The following is a 23,068-nucleotide window of genomic DNA, read 5'->3' on the forward strand; positions in this document are numbered from 1 at the left end:
TCATAAGTACTTTCAATGGTAATTGAACTAGCTCTGTCAAGAATTAAGACAGTACCAGATGCACATAATTATATAGGACAACAATTGTGGACTCACGATCATCGTCCAGTATGGTGATAGTAGTTTGGTTGTCTGATCCAATGTCAACACACTCCTCCTCTGTGGACAGAGAGACAGTGAACACTTCTTCTTTATCCTCCACACACTCGTCGTTGATGATGGCCACACTCACACACTGAGTGAGGTCAGAATCTTGGTGCCACTCAAGAACAACATCCACTGAAATATAATCCTCATCTCCTACAACATAGAAGGAAATTTAATGTTGCTGTTAACAACGGATAGTTCGACACCGTATTTAATTTGAGTAGTCTCATGACAGTATGTTGTGTCCTCAATCAAAAGGAAGGGAGGACTTTCACAAAACACAGCTATAGGAAAGTCTATACTACTGTACGGATGCTATATAAGGAATGTTGTGGGAATCACCTTGAGCAGTTCCTGAGCTGGTGATGACACTGACGCTCACAATATCTTGAAAGGGAAGCTGACTGAGAGAGACACACACCAGTACAGCTCCATCACTCTCATCCACGTTCAGACTAGTAGTCGTCACCACAGCAACTACAACTGGAGGAGATTTCAATGTACAATAGTGCAGAACAATAACTCGATCACTGTATATAATTATACACTAAATTATAGCTAGATCCACTGGTAATGAATGTGAAGTAGTTAGCAAAAGAGGGGTTGAGCAGAGGTGGTATAGATAATGCTCCCACATGAAAATGCCTGGAACTTAATTTTATAATTAAACCCATTCGAATGTAACGGTGTGAAGAGATCAGAGAGTAAGGAGGGTATTATAATTATACACATTATGATAATAATTATAAACACACATGCAGGGAATGCTAACAAAGGTTGCCTAACTTTTACCTCCATTTCCTTCTTCAATCACGAGGGCCTGATCGCGACCTAGACAGACACCAGAGTCAGGAGACTCTATCCTCAACATCAACAGTGTGATGCCCTCCTTCAGATCGTCGGAGGGGTTGTGTAAATCCCGGCACAGCCCCGAATTTGTGATAGTATTATTGTACGTAGCACTGGTTCCAAACTCAACAGATAATAGCTCCGATACACTGCGTGCTTCACCTGTGGAGGTTACAAGTGATTACGTAATAATGTGTGCAGGGTGCATTTGTAACATTGAGAAAGAGCTACAACTATTACATTGGCATAGGCTTTGTTATTTATATGCATGTACTTATGCATGTACATGCATGCATCTATACGTGGCTGAATGTCAGGCCTACCTCTGAGTATGTTGGTCAATGACTCAATAGTGAATGTGATGTTAAAACTTCGTTGTATCTGACCGAATGTTTCTAAACAGGCTGTGCCATTTGTGCCCTCAGGAACTGTGTACTCTCTCATTGATAGACCAACCTTGATAGCTGTGTGATAAGCAAATAGCAGTAACAACATCACATAATAATTATATACATGCAAGTGCTGTATATAAGTATAGTTGAATTGTCATTCTCACTATCACTGTCGTCCATTATGACAACATCAAGAGACGAGTTGTCGAAGATAGCTGCCCCAGGAATAGTAGAGCCAGCAAAGTTGAGACTGAACGATTGGTCGGACTCCACAATGTCATCATCAATAATCTCTAGACGTGCGGGCATGGCACAGAGTATAACTCCATCAGCCACACCTGCAGCTACTGGCACTGCCACTTGAAACTGAGAAAAGTCCTCGTCAAGAACTGCATTGATAAGAGATATACACATATTCAGCACCTATAATTATATACACACTAACAGTATACTGTTGAGGAATAATACAAGAAAGAGTAGATCAATACATGCAGACCATGCAGTTTATAAATGGGTATTACGGAATTTACTACACATACATAACTTTAATTAATATGGAGACCTTCCTGAGCTGATAAATACATACGGTACATATACATAATTATATACACGTATCACAGTATACTCACTTGCATCGATGCCCATAGGTTCCAGTAGGATGTCAAACTCACACTCCACCCCTCCAGCTGGTACATCCAGTATGATGCACACATCGCTACTGTAAGCACCATCCGCCTCCATGACAGTAACAGGAACGGAGGGCTCTTCAAAAGTGGCACTGACAACTGTGAATGTACAATCACAAACTGTTAAAATCACTCTATACAACAATGAGATGCTAAGTCAATTATTTTGCACATAATACATTTAGCGTCTATACACTATATAATATACATGTATATATATGGCTGTGAATTATACACAAGCCTATCGCTAACTGACCCATGCAAATCATTACACGAATTATTATCGATCATTTGCCTATGACAATTTAAAATGGTATATAAAAACTAACCGAAAGTACTATACAATCTTACATAGCTCTTACAATCATTATCCTCAATACTGATGTCAAGTAGAATGTTGGAGTCAAAATTGACAAAAGGAGAAGCATCAACGATGAATATACTGAACGATTGTGTTCCCTCTACTCTGTCATCATCAATGAGCTCAACTGAAGTGCACACTTCCATTTCACCCACTTCAATCACCACCACCTCATCTATTATTGAAAGATCTCCCATTGATGCTGCAGTGAATGATATTGATTAGATAGATACATGACTGTACATTAGACCACAAGACCCATGAGAACTCCAATCAGTATAAGGTGTTCTATAACAATGGTGTCCGTATCTTAACACATTGCTTCTTTCCACTGACAACCACCAGCCTTAGGAGGTCATTTATTATTAGGAGATATTTGATTATCAAAACTTTTTGTTTGGGAAACGAACACTAGTACATACCATAATCTCTACCTATGTGAAGTATGCTGAAAAACTGAACACAGAACGAAGAGATATATTAATTTTGTACTTATAGAGTCACTGCAAAACTGAAAACATGCACAAAAAATATTTATATACACATGTCACGTACTGTCACACTGGGCTTGACTACCATATAGCTGGTTATTTTCTAGGCACTATACATTTTCGCGGATTGCTAAAACAAAACATTTTCTTTTCGATGATATATAGCCGGTTCAAATAACGACATCCCTACAGTAATACCAATGTAAACTAATTTTTGAGGCACTAACTTTTCGTGTTTCTTTAAATTCTCAAAAACCTCGAAAATTTCGTGCCTCAAAAATACTAGCTACACGGTATTCAGGCATGACTCGGATATCCTGAGATGGCAACGCTATAAGCTATATAACAAATGCATGTACATGCAGTCACTCACCTGGTTTGTCTCCACCGTAGGAGAAGGACAGTGCAACATCGATTGGACACTCTCGTCCACCGGCAGCATCTTGAGAGATGTAGACACACACTTGCAAGACCGTCCCCTCAACAGCAGACAGGGGAAATCCAGTTGTGTTAAGGGACACTGTCACAGCTACATACATGTGTGGGAGTGAGCGATGTGAGTATAGCATAGCACACGCGCATACATGCACTGGACAATTAAACATTTGATTGACCACCATTGAAATATGATGACTATCATTTATGGTATATTGTGTGAGAGGGCAGGAACACACACGTACGTAATGTGTGTCACAAAAACTGTCATTTGTGACTTATACTTCGACAAATGAACATGATAATAATTTATAGAGCGTTTTATTTTTTATTTGTGCATGTTTTTTATAAGTTAGAAGCTTACAATCAGCAGCGTTGTCCTCAATAGTGACTGTAGCTTCACAGTCGCTTACACACATCAAATTATCTGCAGGACTTCCGGCAAACCCTACGAAGTCAATCGTAGCCGTGAAGTTTTGCTCGTTTCCTTCAAACACGCTGTCATCCACAATAGCAATTTCAGTACATGCGATAGTCCCATTAAGGGGAATATTAGCACCGAACTCCACTCCGAACTCCACACCAGTGTTGAAGTCAGAGGATGAATCTGTTGAGGACAATATAATTGCAATAAGAACATGTCATTATGAAAGGTTTTTTCATAACTTAAAGCAGCTATCGGAGCACATCAGTAACTATAGGGCTGCTGAGCTACAGATAATTATAATTATACTTCTAACGATACTAGTAACTGGTGTGCATACTTGTTTTGGCTCCATCAATTGTTTCCAGCTCAACATCGATGGTCTGTTGAGAGCTCTCAGCCTCTGTGAGTATCTCCACACACACCATCAATGTTTCACTCCCCTCCACTGCATTGTACTTGATCGGATTGAATCTCACAGTGGCCTCTGCATGTGTATAATATTATTTTGATGGCTAGTCTATAGTCAACTAGTCTATAGTCAAATGTATGCTCTAAAATTAAATGCTCTAATTACGAAAAAGTAATTATGGCTCTCACAGCTATTATACCGACTACTATCGAGCATTAAACATGTGAACTTTGCGCGAGGGTTGATCAATTCGTAACAATAAAATTGCAAAACCTAAATTGTTATTGGTAAATGCACACAATCCTTGCCAGAACGCAATAGTTAGATCGCAAATGGTGAATATAACCATGGGGAAGTAAAGGAAATTGTGGATGTGCATGGGTTCAATCAGAAATGTATAATTATAAATAATTATCATTATCACTCATCATTGCAATAGCCAGAGAACGACTTTGTGTCCAGTATACAATGCACATGTTACGTGTAATACACAACGCACCCTCATCATCAGCTATGTTGATATCTAGTTCATCGCCTAGGGCCGAAGCACCATCACCGAACAAAAAAAGTCCAATTCCCTCTTCCGTTTCTAGAAGTTCATCATCAATTATCATTATCTCGGCTGCACTAGTAAACGTCCCGTTGATATCAGCGGGTAAGAGAGTGCTATGATCAGCACTACCAAAGGATACCGTCATAGAAGTCGTACTGTAGTCTTCATTAAGTGCTGTTTGTGCAAACAGTGTCAATATTCTTATAAGAGAAAAAAATAGCTTCTAGCTACAAAAGCGACATTTTAATTTAAAAAGGAAACATTGTGGCTAAGGATCAACTTACTTGCACCAGAAGAAGAAACAAATAATTCTATTTCGATGATTCCCTGTACTCCGCCCTCAGGTACACTGTCAATAACTAAACGAGGGGAGACAGTGGCGTTTACTCCCTCTGTGACTGTCAGTTCTTCTGCCTCAAATGAAAATGTACCAGCTGCAGAAAAATGTAAGGACATGATAATTATCAGTAACTATAATTATTTTATAGACATTCTACATAATAATTATAGTGAACGTGCAATTACATGCATGAAAGTAATGTATGTACGGTATATAGAGTATGGAGAGCGTACTGTTTATATCCAATATGTTGATAGTCAGGTTAGCAGCAGCAGGGTCAACATTGGCATTTAATGAAGTCAAGTCAATAGAATAGGACTGGGTTGCCTCCAAGATGTCATCAGTCATAGCCATAACATTGAAACAGACTTGAGAATTTCCCTCGTTCAATAATAAATTGCCAGGTACCGGAGTAGTGCTATTGTCATAGTCTTCCTCAGGCACTAAATTGTGAGATAGAGCAAACTTGTGAACACAACATTCTATGCTATAATTATAGCAATGCCTATAGATATCGGATCTTCTATAGTATTACAGTAAAATTGCTCATGATAATTAAGATGCTCAAAGAGCATTCACCCCGTGCGTTGAGCTTCGTCACAATGGCAAAACTTTTTATTATCATTATGGGGAATCGGGAATGTGATTAATTCAACGATTTGATCGATTAGAAAACAGTGTTATTTATTAAGATCGCCTATTATAACTATACCTCAACTACTTTTGTCTTAATAGCGGTTAAAGCAATTCATGAAAGTGTCTAGTTTGCTCAAACAGCTCATTGATTGTACATATGTACTAGCTAGGGGTTATTATCGGCATAGTTGGCTTAATGTACACTAGTCTAGCTGTTCCACACTGGGTAATATACATATAATCAATGACATGCAGTCAGACATTCTGTATACATGCATGTATGGGTACGTACATGCATATTACCGACTGATGATTAGAACTGTATTTCACCTGCTGTGATTCCGTTGAGCACATGATTGTACATAACCTCTCTCATAATAGTTCCACCAATTTTTCTCACGAGGTTAATACAGAAGGTCAGTTCAGTACCCTCCTTATGCTCAGCTACTGTAGCATTCAGTCCGATAATGGCATCTGAACAAAATTAATAATGGGCAAAGAATGAGAGCACAAAGTTAACTTTTGACTTAGACTTACATGCAGGGACATAATTATTTAGCGCTAAATCACTTGATCTCCAGCCAATCGGCTTACCTTCACGTGACAATGTTTTAAACATATCAACGTTGAACAAGTATATAGACACTCATGGCTTTCTACTGATGTACCTCAATAGCCACTTACCATCACGATCTGAAATCACAATAATTGTAGTGGAGATACTACCACCAGAGATTAAGGTATCGCTAAAAGAGATAGAAAAGGAGTGGAACGACTCAAAGTCATCATCGTCATTGATGGTGATATTGAATTCGAAAGTTTGTGGATCCCCCGCAAAGAACATGATTTGTGTAGGTAGGGAGGCATCAGATGAATCTATATGAATGACGTGTAATTATACATGAACAGTATAATTATAATGCCTGCTATAATTATTATAATTATGATGTCTTATTTTAATCTCGAGTGGTATTAAGCAGTGCAACGAGTCATGCTATGCGCAATGCTTCACATGCTAGAAAATCATTGCGTTCGTCATTGTCAATAGTGCCCGCAAGGTGAAAGGTAATTCCATTATTCCAGTATTCCAGTAGTCCACCATTCTATTTCACCGATTCAAGACACCCATGAAATGTTTCACATGCCTAATCTCAGATACAGAAGGGTGGAATTTGTCTTCCCTTCTATACATGTATATAATACCCGGTGCATGAATGTTGTGCGATGTGTACGTACCTGACTGTAGATCAATATTGAAGTCGACAATAAGTGAGACGTTGAAGTCAGCTTGGATCTCTCCAGTGAGGTGCTCCAGGGAACCAGTTACTGTGCATATAGAATCCTCCTCACAGGTGAAGGAGGCTTGGTCAAAAGTAATGGTTACATTCTCTGCCTCTATAAATGGGGGAACAAAATGATTTAACGAGCTAGTGTCTCGCAGAATGTTAAGTATATATAGGTATGGAAAAGAGAACACTTCAACTGCATAATTAGCATAACGCAGTTTGTGATAATAATTATTAATCTCCGTTTATGAACATTCAAAAAATGTAATTTTAGCACAAAGTGTACTATCAGAATATACACACACCATCATCGAGGATGTTCAGTGACAAGGGCAGAGTACCCGTTGTCAACACTCCCTCAGGTTCAATACTTGTGATATTCACGCTGAAGTCATGGTCAAACTCGAGATCATTGTCATCAACAAAGTTGATCATAATAGTCTCAGTCAAAATGGGGTCAACAGCACACGGCCCGAATGTGATATTTGGCATTGGCTCGTGAGTGAAGTCTTCTGTCACAACTGCAAAAATACAATTAATTGATTGTGTAATTTTTCGCTGGCGAGATGAATCAGTGTTGGATTACTGAAGTAATGCTCTTAGTTAGAGAGAACTCCATGCATGTGTCCTGTGAAGCTCAATGCTACAGTATAGAGCTAATATACGTCGTACCGTATAGCGGGTAATTTTCGTGGGGTAAAAAATTCGTTTAACTCGTCGTTTTCGTAGTAAAAAATTTTCGCTTAGTCTCGTTGCCTGTACTGCATGCGTTCCGGTAAGCCACGCCCACGTTAAAATTTCGTGAAGGTCAGCTTGTCATGTTATGGTCATGGTCATGTTACCATGCATGTGTCCCGTGAAGCTCAATGCTACAGTATAGAGCTAATACGTCGTACCGTATAGCGGGTAATTTTCGTGGGGTAAAAAATTGGTTCAACTCGTGGTTTTTGAAAGTAAAAAATTTCGCTTAGTCTCGTTGCCTGTACTGCATGCATTCATACGTTCCGGTAAGCCACGCCTACGTTAACATTTCGTGGAGGTCAGCTTGCCCACGAAAATAACGAATAATTATTTTACCCCACGAAAATTACCTGCTACGGTATCTATACCGGCGTAACAATATAACACTCACCTGCATCTCCGTCCAGTAAAGTAAGAAAGACTATGATAGGTCTATCTAGATGAATATCACCGCCATCTGTTCGATTCAACGTAGCCACCACCATCACCCCGCCACCTCCCTCTGAGTCAACAGCTGCGGGATCAAGGGTCAGCCCTACCTGAAAGTCACCGGCTGTATGGAGCAGAACATTCTATTATTTCCATCACTTTATGTCATGGACATGATGTATCTATCGGTGTTATAATTATAGAGTCCAAAATCCTGAGGGATCATAATTCCCACACAAGTGGGATCAATTTTAGTTGGCACACATGTCACATATGTAAACATAATTATGCATACTGAAAATCATACTATTTACGGCTCATACGTAGCATGCATGCAGTCGGTTCGCCTTGTCCCATTAGAAGTATTGTTACTCTTACTCTTAACCTTATACTTGTACTACTATGGAACGATAATTATGACTATATAGTATTGTCTGTCTGCACCGCATACCATCATCATCCTCCACAAGCAAGTTGATTACTGAGGGGAATGTTCCTGAACACTCTGCAATGTCAGGAAGTGTGATAATTACACTCTCCGTGTACTCCAGAACTTCATCATCGATTATTGGGATTGTTAAATTGACTAAGCCGCTAGTCATCAAATCCATGATAGTTGCTTGCGGAATAGCCCCAATGTCCGTCATATTGTTGAGTGCAACAGGAGCTATAAAAATGGTCGAAAACAATTAATGTCTAGTTTAATTTCCTCTACTATATACTAACCTTGTGGTAGTACAGGAAGAAACTCAGTCATCAAAGAAATGTTAAAGTCTCCATTCACTCTTATCGCAGAAATTGATGAAGTTGAAAAAGATAAAGCATAGTCTATTGTTGACATTGATTCTGAGAAAGTCATTATTGATAATGAAGAAAACGACAGTAAGCAGTCTGGGGGAGAGAGAAAGAGTAAAATGTTATTTTTAATTAGCAGTAATGATGCAGGTAAATTTTATTTAACAATGTCTCGACTGACATAATTATACAGGCGGGAAATAACTATACTCATCGAAATTCGTACCGCTAGAAGTATGACAGCTAGATATAGATCATCTATCTGCATGTGATACCTCTGATTATAGTATATGTGCATGTCTGTGTAACTCAAGGACTCAGTACTAATGTTGAATTTGTGCACCTATAGCTCTTTTGACATAATTTTAGTTAAATATATATAGTGTCGATCTATCTATTATAATTATGCTGCTATGCATCATTTTTCTGGCAAAGTTTTTAACATAATGAACTTTCTCATAGACAAATAATCCAAGTACACAATTTGCTCACGCTCGGCCCTGGGCCACACGTGCTATGCATACTCCTAGCAATCATATACATGTAGTAATATCCTTACCTTCTTGATCTGTGATGATCACACTAACATCGCTGTCAGGGGGTATCTCAACAAAGGGAGAAGCCACAGATATTGTCGCTGTAAATATTTCGGGCCCTTCGAAGTTTTGGTCGTTCCTAACAGTAACCATAGCACAACTCACATTACTCGCAAGTGGAGACGCGAACGTAAAGTCCAAAGAGAGAGAGCCAATAAAATCTGTAATTACACATGTACATTGAGAGAATTTTTGCTGATGACTACTACCTCAGTATAATTATAGCCTCAAAATTATACGTACATTATAATTATGGTGATATCAATTGACAAAGTATATAGCGAATACCAACAATCGTACCTGTTCCATCTGCACCAGGACCGGCAGGTAAGACAGTAACAGTTGCAAGTGGTTGTGTTACAACACTACTAAATTCATCAATGCCTTCTAGCACCAAGCATATCATAGGAAAAACTCCGATAGCCCCTTCTTGAAACTCATAAGACATATCGTTGAAGTCAAACACAGGACGAGTTTCTGAGAAAAAAAAATGCAATTAATAGAGTACTGCATGGTAGCTTAAAAGTATCCTTAAAAGCATCACCTGATGTGACGGAATTTGTGGAGACAGAAAGTACATTACTATTATAGCAAATTATATTGCAAAGGCTACATTTGGGGAGAGGCTGAAGTAAAGTATAGCGGGTAATTTTCGGGGGACAAAGTATTCGTGGTTCAGCAATGTTGAGACATTTCGTGGGTAATATTTTCGTGGTTGCTGCTTGCACTGCATGCAAGGTCGCTTCATTCGTGGGTAAAATATTCGTGGCCAGACCTTCAACCACGAAAACCACGAACATTTTGCCCCACGAAAATTACCCGCTATACGGTAAGTGCACATCCATGTTAACTGATTCATCATCAACATGCAGATGTGAGGTAAAGAAGTTAAGAAATATTTATATAGTATTTCACTAAAAAAAAAGTGACACTATGCAGATTTTGCATCCAAATATTATTGTGCATTACATTACATGCAGCATTAAATGTGAGTATAATATATACCGTAGAGAGGGTAATTTTCGTGGGGCAAAATATTCGTGGTTTTCGTGATTGAAGGTCTGACCACAAATATTTTACCCACGAATGAAGCGACATTGCCTACCTTTACCTGCAGTGCAAGCAGCCACCACGAAAATATTACGAAATGACTAAATACTGCTCAACCATGAATATTTTGTTCCCCGAAAATTACCCGCTATATACGGTAGTTTCATAAGACATTTGAATTGCCCTAACTAATACTAGCTAACGCACCTATTATTGTGGCTGCTGTTGAATTATATGACATGACTGCCACAGCCAAATTCAAAGTGGGTGGATCGTATTCAATAAGAAAGATTTCATCTCCTTCCAATATCCTGTCGCTGATTGTAGATATTCCATCAAAAGTAAAAGTCAGCATTTCAGGAGTGCAAGTTTCACATGCAGGGAATGTAACTGTTGTGTTCCCAGTGATTTCGTAATCAAGATCCGACACTGCAATAAAAAACAGATTATAACATTTGTCACACGTATTTTACTGGTGCATGGGATGTCACATGACACTTATATAACTTATATATACGTCCTTGTCATATTGTTAATTATGTCATGTACAGTGCATGGGAACCATGTCACAAACGACAAATGATAAGTTTGCCGATATGTCACTAAGTGCAAAATGGTATGCAAGAAAAACTTAAGTGTTAGCTACAGTTTGACTGACCTGCAGTACCGCTAATAAATGCCAAGTTTATCGAAACGTCAGTTATTCCTGTTGTACCAGTACTGAGGATTAAACGACCACTGAAGGTGAGGTTGTCTCCCTCCGTAACATTGACAGGTTCAATAAATGAAAAAGAATCAATACCTGCAAAAGAGATGAATGTAATAACTAATTATTATGTATAATTATATTATAGTTATTGCTCATTGTGGTCAGACATCAAAGGATAGTAAATACAGTACAAGTACAGTACATTCCTCAGTACTAATGGTGATGATAATTATATATAACAAGAGTAGATAAGAGTAAGAGTGTTGAACTGCTGTAGTAATCGTGGAACCGCATTTGCCTTGACATGCGTCATCACTGTCATCACTATTCAATTAGTGAGTGCTGGTAAGTAAACTGTGGTCTGTGGTTTGTAGCACTAAACTGTGCAATCACAGCATGTGCAGTTTCTGGGAAGTGTTGCTATTCAGTACTAATTACTATCAAGTGATGCCGCAGGAGCAGGAAATTGCTGTTACTAGCAGTTCAACACTCTTACTCTTATCTACTCTTGTATATAATTATAGGTTTTCTTATGCAATTCTCAGAATTTTAGTATAGTATACGTACTATTGATATCATTGATGAAGAGCGTAGTCTCATTGTTAACTGAATCAACAGTGTACAGGTCACTCTCCAGGATAATGATTGTGAAATATTCTGTTCCTTCAAGTAACACATCAGAATGAGCATTAACTGGAATCGGTGCCTGGCTGCCAGACGGTACGAAAACAACTGGTGTTGTACTGAAATTACTATCAGCATTACCTATAGAAATAACACAGTGAAGATGATAATTACATTATTTAATGGGCATTATAATTATATCAAGTACACACATGGAAGACTCATATATATACCTATAGGCCTGCGTGTGCAAGGAAACATGCAGTGATGAATTGTTTAATAGCAGTCTAATAACCGTGAAAATAATTATGTCACCTTATAGATATTAGACTTATACCTGTACATGTATATATAATAGCTATAATGCTCACACCTAACCACCAAACTGATACATATATACAGTGGTTTGTACAAAAGTTGTCCAGAGCAAAGGCAATTAACAATTAATTGCAAAACCACTTTTGTTCTGGACAACTGTTGTGCAAACCACTGTACCTCGATCCTGAGGTACAGGTTTAGCTATAGATCTATAATCCATACTGACATCAACCATCTATATAGGGGTTTATAAACAGCACACACGAGCTTTACTCGATGAAAATCGTCCCGCTATAACCGTGCCATAATTATACACACGCACCTGCAGTTCCCGGGATAAATCCTAGGAGAACAGATACTTCAGCTTCAAGAGTTGAAGCGGTAGTTATTATTATATCGATGCTGTCGTTTTCATCCACAGTGTACGAAGCCATCTCAAAGCGAAAGATCGCATCTGTATAATTATGTCCATTAAGTGAATGCATATTATAGTGGTGCAAATGTTCTTATGATAGTACCCATGGCACACGCATAATTATATTATATAGCAAGCGTTAATGGATAGTGCTTACAAATAATGAATGTGTATACCGTATAGATAGTAATATTCTAGCTAGAAATTTCTGCGGCCCAACAATTCTGCAAATTCTGCGAATGAATGAGTAAACGCAGAAATATTATCCGCAAATGCTTATTAACCACGCCTATTTTTACAGTTGAAAGTTTAATTTGCAGAAATATTATCCGCACAAGGTCTTTTTACAGCTATTTGCAGAATTTATGGGCCGCATAAATTTCTAGCTAGCTATACGGTACCAGGAGCACATGACAGAATCCTCCTGACGGTACTCAGTCATCGATTATTGATAATGGCAATAGTATTCCACCATGCACGCACATGCATGGCTCATTAGTACGTATAGGCCCGAGGGCTCACTATACTAGTGCCAATAATTACTATGTGCACGAATTACTGTTGAAAATGAATTTGAAGTGCTTGCTGTCTCGATAAAGGAAAATTGTCCTCAGTGTTGTTTTTGTCTGGAGTGCGTTCTGCGCTGAGTAAAGTGTGTACCATAAAATACTTAATTGTTTGGGGTGGTGGGTATATATCGTATAGCAGGTATATTTCGAGGGTATAAATCTTCGTGGTTTTCGTGGATTAGGCATGAACCGCGAACATTTATAACCGAAAATTTAATATTGCATGCATGCATGCTGCAAAAAGGGCTCACTATATACTAACAATCAGAGTTCAGCAACATGCATGAACTGTGCAATAATAATAAATTATTGGCACACTATAATTATAGTGGAATCTCTGTTAACAACCACCTCCGAATAAAGGCCAGTTGCTATATAATGGCCAGGCAGGCACCCAGGTCCCAAATGAACAGTTTGTGTACAAAACAACCTCTCAACAAAGGCCACCTCTGCATGTATAAAGGCCAAAACATTGTTCCCCAAAGGTATCCGTTATAGAGGGGTTCCACTGTATTTCCTTTGATTTCAAAGGTCAGAGGTCAACAAGTATAAATAATTATACTCACCCTCAGGATCCACAATTGTTATGTTGACTTGTGATTGTGCCCCAACGGGTAGTGGAGATCCTGGAGTCAGATCCAGAGTGAAACCATGTTCTCCCTCATATTGAGGATCATCCGCAATAGTTAGTGTGAGGCAATATTCTGCTAAAGTGGGTCCAACGGGAACGTTGAGTGAACCTGATGCAGCCCAGTCTTGACCGGCTGTAGAAGAATCAAAATTATTATACCATGCATGCATGACCAGACTATTATAGTGAAATACGTACGTATTACCATTATGACAGTTTGAATGGATATAATAAACTCACTAGCAAGTCCATTAGTTACGCCTAAAGTGACATTAAAAGATACTTCCACAGATAACACGGCCGTGTCTAATGCGACACAAATCACCGGGCTCGTCTCATTTGATTCTTGAACAAGTTGCGACAAAGGTCCAGTAAAACTGACTTCAAGGTCGGCTGTAATATTTTCCGTGTGTGCGAGAGCAGAGTTCATAGTTAGCACCAGTGGTCACTTATACAGTATAATTTAGTGTGCTTATAGTGTCATTCAAATATTGTAACATTATACTTAGTTAATTATAGCTGCATGCAGTCAAATGATTGATCGTAACTCAACCTTTGAAGTTCACAATTGGGAAAGTATACACTGCAAAAAATGTGCGCGAAACGCGAAGACTTCACTTAACTTTGTAAAGGTTTGTGCAAGTTAAGGCTTTGTAGTTTCATAATTATTATTACATCTCCAAAACCCATGCACTAGAATTCACCTAAGAAAGCTACCTGGCAAGACAAAAGTAAGCTTGGACTGACTGGGCATGCATGTTCTCTACCGATTTCACCTGCTGATGTCGACACGAGTTAGGAAGGCCCAGAAAAACTGATATTAAGATCGGCTGTAATATTTTCCGTGTGTGCAGAGTGCATGGTAAGGGGCTTATAAGAAAATTAAGAGAGCATGCAACTCAGACTACAGACTCAACAAAATGCTTACGACATTCGGCGTGGGTGGAATGCTTAATTTTTGCCACTAGCTACTGGTTAATAATTTATTGTATAACCGTATGCATGAGATGTGCTATTGACTGGAGAGTGTAATATACTGCAATCGTTCCCATATCACATCCAATCCAGTATCTACACGTCGTCATTAGAAGCGTTCAATTACCTGTCAAGTAATTGCACGCTTTCAGTGACAACGGATTAATTGTTCTTCAAATAACGCCTGCGGCTGAAAAATTGCAGAGCCTGAAAACTTCATACACACGATTTAAAATCATGGTTAAAGAGTGCAATAAGGGATTAATAGCACGAGTAACAAACAATGGCAAGGCTACGTACTAAATTGCACGAGGCATATGCACTCCTGGTAGTACGTAGGTCAGTCTTCTTCTATAATTATAATTATGTCGATCTATCCTCACTCAACCTTTTACATTCAAATGGTTAAGTTGCAAAAAAGTTTGCAAAGAGGAACTACGACTTTGCTTAAGTTACTCTTCAGGTTTTAATGCCTACAACATCCACGTAATTAATATGTAAGTACCTGAAGCTGACCGCACACTTTTCTTTACAATGTAATGTACTTAGCTATAGTAATTGTACGTGTATCAATAGAACTTTTTGGCAAAGATACGAGTTGAAAGTTTCCGAGCATAATGCATGGGCACAACCAGAACATAACTACCATAATATTATAGCGGCAAATTTTCGCAGGTGCAAATTTTCGCTATTTGGCTTCAGAGCTTATGTTCGTGGTTCTAATATTCGCATTTCAATTCCAGGAAACCACATCCACCAATAGCTTTGCATGTGAAATACCTGCCCCTGAAAAACGCGAAATTTTGCACCCCACGATAATTCCCCGCTATATATACGGTATATTATAGAAGCCACGTAACTCATTACAATATTATACGTATACATGATAGAATAGTGAGGATGAATATGTGATATATAGCTGTAACGCTTTGGCCCTAATCTAATATTATTGCGTACACTATCTGGATAGTATTTGTATATAGTACAGTAGACATAAGTTAGGGATTCGTTCTATAATTATAATAACAATGGCGTATAATATCCGGCCTCTGATATGCATAATGCCGAGTACGTATAGGGTACATAGCGAGTTACGTGCCCTCTTCTCTTTGAAGATGCACGCAAAGATTACCTTCATTATCTGTAATGATATAAGTTGTTGTTGTGATGGAGGATAGTAATGGTGTGACGCCCTCAGGAGTTGACATATCAGAAAGAGCCAGAGTAAATGTATGAGTGAATTCAAGAGCTGCATCATCAATCAGAATGACATCTATACAGCTCATGTTACCATCCATGAGTCCAGATGCAAATGTCAAAACGCTGTCTGATAAAGAAAAGTCTTCTCCTTCAACTGTGTGTGCATACGTGTGTGTGTGTGTGTGTGTGTGTGTGTGTGTGTGTGTGTGTGTGTGTGTGTGTGTGTGTGTGTGTGTGTGTGTGTGTGTGTGTGTGTGCGTGCGTGTGCGTGTGTGCGTGTGCGTGTGTGCGTGTGCGTGTGTGTGTGCGTGTGCGTGTGTGTGTGTGTGTGTGCGCGTGCATGCGTGCGTGCGTGTGTGTGTGTGTGTGTGTGTGTGTGTGTACAAACATGGGAGCAATCAGAATAATAGCGACATTATTTATGATTATAAGCATGAGTAAAAACATGGTACAATACCAACAGCTATAGTAATTAGACTGTGCTCCGCGTATATATAGCTAATATATAATTATACCTGTAACATTAGCAGTCTCGGTAACCAGAATAGGGATACTGATGTCTGTTTCCAGGGAGACACTATTCAAATGAAGTATAGCACAGAAATTAGAGGTGGTTCCATTTTCCGAGACAGAGAGAAAATCGGTCACGAGTTCATACTCCACACTTGAAACTGCAAGAAAAAACATGCATGCGGGACAAAGTAACGATTTACTGGCTATTGTAAGTAGCTGTCATTTTAGATACAATGACTGTGCTATAGCACTGCATGCATGCATGATGTACAGTATAGCTACACGCCTACAGTAATTTGGCTAACCGCCATGATTGGGGCGAGCCCTGAGGCGAGACCCATAGTTTTGAGTACTGTAGAGAAAAGCTCAGCGACCGGATATCCGTCTGTCTGTCTGTCTGTGTGTGTGTCGCTTGAAGTTTTTTAGCATGACGATCGCTCCATTTGCACGCTTTTTAGCGTGACGATCTGTTTGAATTGTTATTTCTACTCGAACTCACTGGATGAAACTGATACAGCTCAACAATAAGGCATTGAGGCAACGGCGTTGGGATACAGTACTCAAACACACCATCTGCTGGCAAGACTAAGGGAAGTTTGACAACAAAAAGGAGCTAATGAGACAGAAGCTCAGCTCGTCTGAAGAGGAAGAGAGAACAGTTAGAGAGACCTTTACGAAACAGTACCGGCTATGAAGATGAAACTGATACAGCTCAACAACTAAGGGAATGGCGTTCCCTACACCATATCAAAGACACCATCTGTTGGCAAGGCTAAGGGAAGTTTAACACAAGTAGGAGCTATGAGACAGAAGCTCAAACACACCATATGCTGGCAAGACTAAGGGAAGTTTGACAATAAAAAGGAGCTAATGAGACAGAAGCTCAGCTCGTCTTAAGAGGAAGAGAGAACACCTTTATGAAACAGTAAGACGAAACTGATACAGCTCAACAACTAAGGGAATGGCGTTCCCTACACCATATCAAAGACACCATCTGCTGGCAAGGCTAAGGGAAGTTTAACAACAAGTAGGAGCTATAAGACAGAAGCTTGTCTGTCGCCAAAAGGTTCGAATTGAAGAGGAAAAGAGAATTGCAGTTAGAGAGATCTTTAGGAAACGAAAGAAACACCAACTCACTACAACTTCCTTGTCTTCGCTAAGGCTAGGCTCGCCCCACACAATGCTTCCAGCTCCCCCAGTAATTATGCCTCGGTGCGCATGCGCAAGCGAGGTATACGGTAGTGTGTTTGTGTGTGTGTGTGTAGACTGCTACAGCTGCTCAAGGATGAATCAAGTGCAAGTAAGAGTTTCTATAGGCTTCTAGTCATGTTTACTTGGTTTTAATTCGTGGATTTGCAAAATAATGCTTCGTTCTCGAGTTATGCCTAGTTTTGCTTACTTGGAATGCCATTGCAGCCTTTTCAGAAGAGCACGTAGCCAAACTTGTTTACCGAGTGTTGCTACTCTACTTAGTAGTTAGCTCTGTACTAGAACGCTAGCTATTGGTAGCTGCAAGAGTGAGAAGAGAGCTGCAAGGCTCTGCTAATGCAGCCATTAATTTTAGACTTGAACTTTTGGCATCAGATCATTTTTAACAACAATCATGGTCGATCATTACCCACTATGTAAGTTTTTGCATGCAGCAAAATTAAATTGTTTATCATGTGCTAAAAGCTATTAGTAGCTTTATGTTATGTAGCTTTGGCATCTCCACCGAGGCATCAGCACCGGCGGTGCTTTATATATAGGCTTAACTTTATGGGACACACAATAAAGTTATTACATGGCTATGAGTGCCACAAGCTGTTTATTGGCCCAATAGTAAAGATATCATTATCTGGGACAATAAACTGCTTGTGGCACGAATTGCCATGTAATAACTAATTTGTTGCCTTGAATACCATTTGCTGCATATAGATATAATTTGGTAGTTTTGTTCAATTTGGTGGCTGGAATTACAATAATTATTGTGCAGTACAGTGGCGGATCCAGGAAAAATGAAAGGGGGGCTCCAAACTAATGAGCGCGTAGCATGAGTTAGTTAAAGTCGCGCACAGCGCGAAATTTTTTGGGGTTACGCCCACTTCCGGTCACACTCTAGCTGCTATGAACAGTCAACTAGCTATCCTAGGCTAACCTTTGACTTTGGAACAATCTTTTGACAGTTGATACATCAAAACAACAGGTACAATCATTAAATCAAATTACAAATAGCTACAAACTGAGATAAATAGCTAGATGGTAGCTGTAAAGCCATAATAGCTAGACTGAAAGGGGGGATCCGTGGCACCCTGGGATCTCCCCCTGGATCCGCCACTGCAGTATTAAAGTGCATCGAAACCATGCATAATTATTATGCTGTCTATATAGTATACATTTACCACAGGAACCATAGCAATGCTTTGCAGTATTGGGTGGAGGGTGGGCTTAGGTCACAAAAAGGTCACTTTTCCCCAGTGCAACATGCCATAAAATTATAATGGCCCTACATTTTGCCATAATTATATTGGCACTGCTATTCCTTTGATCTCTCAGAGGTCAAAAGGCAACAATAGATATTGTTAACTAACTGCATGTCAGTGTATTTACAGGATGCACTTTTTTTACATCTAGCTATACTATAGTAGCTAATAGGTACAGTGAACATAATTGCCTATTACCATGCATACACAACATCACCACAGACAATTATACTGATCACTGTTTGCCTTGTGCCTATATGTAATTATAATACTATAAACCTGTCACCATGCATACAAGGTCGTCATGAATTGTCTACATAGAGAGAAGCAATTTATATGAATGCATGCATAAATACGTACCATCATCATCCAGAACAGTGACAGTACTCGGGGAAGGCAGTAGAGTTACAACACTGCTGAAATCATCTAGTACAGAGGCCAATTCAACAATAAAAACCTCGGGACCTTCCACGATAGTATCTTGTATGCCGCTGACAAATCCAGTAACCGATGAATTAACCTGTCCAGAAATATCTTGGGCCAGAAACACGATCTCAATAGGAATAGGTACCAGGTAGTCAAAACTTAAAACTGCACAACAAAAATTAATAATATAGGAACGTATTATTACAAAGTGTCTAACTTAAAATACACTTTATTCTCTATATACCTCTATATTATTATACACTCTAGTATATGCATGCACATCTATCCAATTTCTAATAGTACTGCACTGCATGAGACTGTTCTATAAGATACCTATAGGCCTAGCATTCAATTGTGCCTCTGTGATTATACCATTACAACACAGGAATTAATGAAGTCACACTTTGATAGAAAGCCATTGCTTTGACTCACCAGCTGTAGATGACACTGTGAACAAGAAAACAACTAGATCTCTTTCGAGCCCCCCTGAAGGAAGAATTATAGTAGCGGTGATAGTTGGGCCAGATCCTTCGTCAGTCTCGTTCAAGAACAGTTCATCAGAAGGGGACGTGAGTTCAATAGTGACAACTGCGATAAAAAAAGCATTGGTACTTTGAGCTCCTCATTAATAATTATTATACAGCTTTTATAATTACGTTATAGTTGTGACACATGCACGAGTGCCATAGGCCCAAGGGCCGCAGACCTCGAGGGCAAAGGCACTACTGAGCCAATATATCCCATGTGCGCACGAGTGAGCTGTGTAACAACTGCATTCCTGTGCATTCCTTTCCGTGTACACATCACTCCTTTTATAGGACAACTAGTTTGTAACTACTTGTGGTCGGCTGTGGAATGCACCAGACGCATGAAAAACGTTTTATGCCTACCACTGAATCTGTTAACATGCATGCAGTGTTATACTATAAAAGGGACCGTTTCAGGTTACTGGGTAGAGGGTGGACTTTAGGTAACTTCAGCCATAGTATGCCAGTATCTAGATAGTGACAGAGTTCAAGGCTTGACCTGTGCCATATGGCAGATATTGGCACAGTGATCTGCCCACTCAAAATGCAACAATTCAAGATTGTACAGGATGGGAGGTATAAAGCTATGTGCAATGGTACTTAATAAGGAGTGTGTATTCTTATATACTTATAGTATAATATAGCTGAAACTATAGGGCACTCAGGCAAAATTCATTAAGGAAGTTATAATTAATCTTAATATAGTGACTAATCAATTCACTTACAATCATTATCTACGATGGTGAAGTTGGCAGTTGTAATTGGCCCCACAACGAGAATATTGTTAGTGCCGCTACTATCTGCAGCTGTCATCTCAATAGAGAGCATCTCGTTTCCCTCTAATTTGTCATCATCAATGATATCGATGGTAGCACACACTGAATTTCCATTCACACTTCCCACAGGAAAGGCAGCACTGAACGTATCCATCGTAACCAGGTAGTCACTGCCGAAAACTGTACAATTTATGTGTACATGTTTTAGTACGTATATACATCGCAGTGAAACAATTGAGTCTGAAATTGAGTGCTTGGCACTCAATGGCACAAACCTTTCAATTAAAAGTAGGAAAAGGGCCCTTAGCGAGGTAATTATCAATTGCTGTGGTCAACAAATATAAAGCATTGGGGCCAAACTGTTCTTTTCTTTTCGAAAAGCTTATATATACCTAACCTTCTATTTGCCTGCTACAAAATTATAACAGTGCATGTTGAAGAGACATATGCAATAAACCACCATCTATTGTATAGGGAAAAATGCATGTCTACAAAGATTACTTATAACATCACTGCAATGATATACCAACCGACAACCATGCAACTGAATATCTCAGGCTAGGAAAACAAGCTAGATCTACTTATACAATAAAACATAATTATAAGGGTCTTTTGCCTAGGTCGTGTCACCAAATCACTAAAACTATAAAACTGTCACTAATTTTTTTATGCAAAGCTTACTTGCTGACATATCAGTCACCGTGAAAGTCACATTAATCGGGAATGTTGTGCCTGAAGCTTCAACCACGTTGGACAGGGTGGCACAGGCTACAATGATGTCCTCAACAGCATTTTCCGACCCATCGACCATGGGCTGAGTCAAATTGACAAACGGGTCTGCAGAAAAGTGTCACTTATCCAATTCATACAAGGAGTAATATTTCTTTCCTTGTGTGTATCTCCTAACCCATCATACACATTCCCCATGCAATCACTCATAATTATACTTAACGCACGCACATGCACATTTTAGTATGTGCATGCAGGTTTTCAATATCCGGCTGACAACGTTACGTACCATCATCATTGTCAAGAATAGTGACGGTTGCAGAGCCATGAGTGGACGCCGGTACTGTAGAAACCAGTAAGAGTTGAAACACTTCATCGGGCTCCAACACTATGTCATCGAAAGTTCTGTGGTAGGGAATAGTAACCGTTCCATTGGCTGGGCCAATAGGAATGCACACATCAATGGTGGAAGTCAACTCCAGATCAGAAGGCTCCGCTGCATGCAAATAAAGGGAATGACATGATTATAGCGAGTTATTTTCGTGGGAAAACTGGCCACGACAACAATTTTACTAACGACAATCTTTATTAGGCGTAGTTTACCGGAGCACATGACTTTGATGAAGTCATAATCACAGAAAACAACTTTTTAACTCACTCAAGGTTTAACCCACCCTCTATATAATTATTACGATCTGAGGTTATGTTTTGAGCTACATTTTTCGATGAAGCCTAAAAGTTAACATTAATTTGTAAGTATAAATTATAGCTTACAACTGAGAAATTTGGTAAAAAATTATCATCATTCAACCCGCGCGTATATGCACAAAAGGTAAAATGCATAAAACCCTCACGTGTGCAGTTGCATGCATGCATAATTATTATTATAAGTCTACCTCACTATACACATCACACGTCTTGATCTCTCTCTGCATGTATTATTACTGTATGTATTATTATGTATTATTACTGTACGATGCCAGCATGCATGCCATGCATGTGTATCTATAGGAGGTACTTACCGGTATCAGCAATGAACCGAATAGTGCCTATACATTCTTGAGTTTCGACAGTTGAAGCTGAAGTAGTGTAGTCCACTGTGATTGGTGGAATTTCTCCTTCATGCACCTGAAACGTCCCGGGAGGTGTAAACTGCAGCCCTGCATATAAGCACAATTAGTGCATTTGACGACACACTATTTGAATAATAATAAACTCACCAGTAAATACACAATGCACTTTTGGAGCGACAAGAAATAAAACCACAGCCGCAAGCACTGCACTGCAGCACTTCATATTTTGCACAAAACTGACACCACACAGCACAATGATAATCCGCTTTAGCTTTGAACCTCAAGTGTTGAATGCTAAGGTAGCTACTTATTATTCACGATTATCTATACAGTATACTGATCTGCACTGCATGAAAATAAATCCTCAGTGCAGAAATGCACAAATTTTTTCCAATGGCTATTTATATTCGAACGTCCTGCACTACAATAACCTTTGATTTGAATGTGCACAATGTTAATAGTAACAGTCGGTGTATGGCAGTATCATTCAACACTTCT

The 23,068-nt window shown here is 39.2% G+C and overlaps 1 protein-coding gene across 1 annotated transcript in view; it reads right to left on the bottom strand.

Annotated features, from left to right (window-relative positions):
- The window catches only part of LOC135352057 (uncharacterized), a 31,483-nt gene extending 8,530 nt beyond the window's left edge, over window positions 1–22,953 (bottom strand). The window contains exons 1-37 of the mRNA XM_064551160.1: window positions 22,718–22,953; window positions 22,520–22,657; window positions 21,787–21,993; window positions 21,450–21,605; window positions 20,718–20,948; window positions 19,898–20,053; window positions 19,400–19,630; window positions 16,580–16,735; window positions 15,997–16,218; window positions 14,130–14,282; window positions 13,825–14,022; window positions 12,597–12,728; window positions 11,900–12,097; window positions 11,282–11,425; window positions 10,831–11,052; window positions 9,874–10,050; window positions 9,537–9,734; window positions 8,909–9,073; window positions 8,634–8,849; window positions 8,145–8,306; window positions 7,318–7,533; window positions 6,963–7,121; window positions 6,411–6,602; window positions 6,057–6,200; window positions 5,324–5,533; window positions 5,035–5,184; window positions 4,697–4,924; window positions 4,126–4,272; window positions 3,726–3,968; window positions 3,300–3,455; window positions 2,437–2,637; window positions 2,018–2,173; window positions 1,553–1,777; window positions 1,320–1,460; window positions 940–1,158; window positions 490–630; window positions 97–300 (exon numbers count right to left, since the gene is read on the bottom strand). Of these exons, the coding sequence (XP_064407230.1) occupies window positions 97–300; window positions 490–630; window positions 940–1,158; window positions 1,320–1,460; window positions 1,553–1,777; window positions 2,018–2,173; window positions 2,437–2,637; window positions 3,300–3,455; window positions 3,726–3,968; window positions 4,126–4,272; window positions 4,697–4,924; window positions 5,035–5,184; window positions 5,324–5,533; window positions 6,057–6,200; window positions 6,411–6,602; window positions 6,963–7,121; window positions 7,318–7,533; window positions 8,145–8,306; window positions 8,634–8,849; window positions 8,909–9,073; window positions 9,537–9,734; window positions 9,874–10,050; window positions 10,831–11,052; window positions 11,282–11,425; window positions 11,900–12,097; window positions 12,597–12,728; window positions 13,825–14,022; window positions 14,130–14,282; window positions 15,997–16,218; window positions 16,580–16,735; window positions 19,400–19,630; window positions 19,898–20,053; window positions 20,718–20,948; window positions 21,450–21,605; window positions 21,787–21,993; window positions 22,520–22,657; window positions 22,718–22,793 (6,670 nt within the window). The 5' untranslated portion in view covers window positions 22,794–22,953. The remainder of the gene's footprint in view (window positions 1–96; window positions 301–489; window positions 631–939; window positions 1,159–1,319; window positions 1,461–1,552; window positions 1,778–2,017; window positions 2,174–2,436; window positions 2,638–3,299; window positions 3,456–3,725; window positions 3,969–4,125; window positions 4,273–4,696; window positions 4,925–5,034; window positions 5,185–5,323; window positions 5,534–6,056; window positions 6,201–6,410; window positions 6,603–6,962; window positions 7,122–7,317; window positions 7,534–8,144; window positions 8,307–8,633; window positions 8,850–8,908; window positions 9,074–9,536; window positions 9,735–9,873; window positions 10,051–10,830; window positions 11,053–11,281; window positions 11,426–11,899; window positions 12,098–12,596; window positions 12,729–13,824; window positions 14,023–14,129; window positions 14,283–15,996; window positions 16,219–16,579; window positions 16,736–19,399; window positions 19,631–19,897; window positions 20,054–20,717; window positions 20,949–21,449; window positions 21,606–21,786; window positions 21,994–22,519; window positions 22,658–22,717) is intronic.
- Between the last annotated feature and the right edge of the window lie 115 nt (window positions 22,954–23,068).

This window comes from Halichondria panicea, chromosome 1 (assembly GCF_963675165.1).
Source record: "Halichondria panicea chromosome 1, odHalPani1.1, whole genome shotgun sequence".
Taxonomy (NCBI): domain Eukaryota; kingdom Metazoa; phylum Porifera; class Demospongiae; order Suberitida; family Halichondriidae; genus Halichondria; species Halichondria panicea.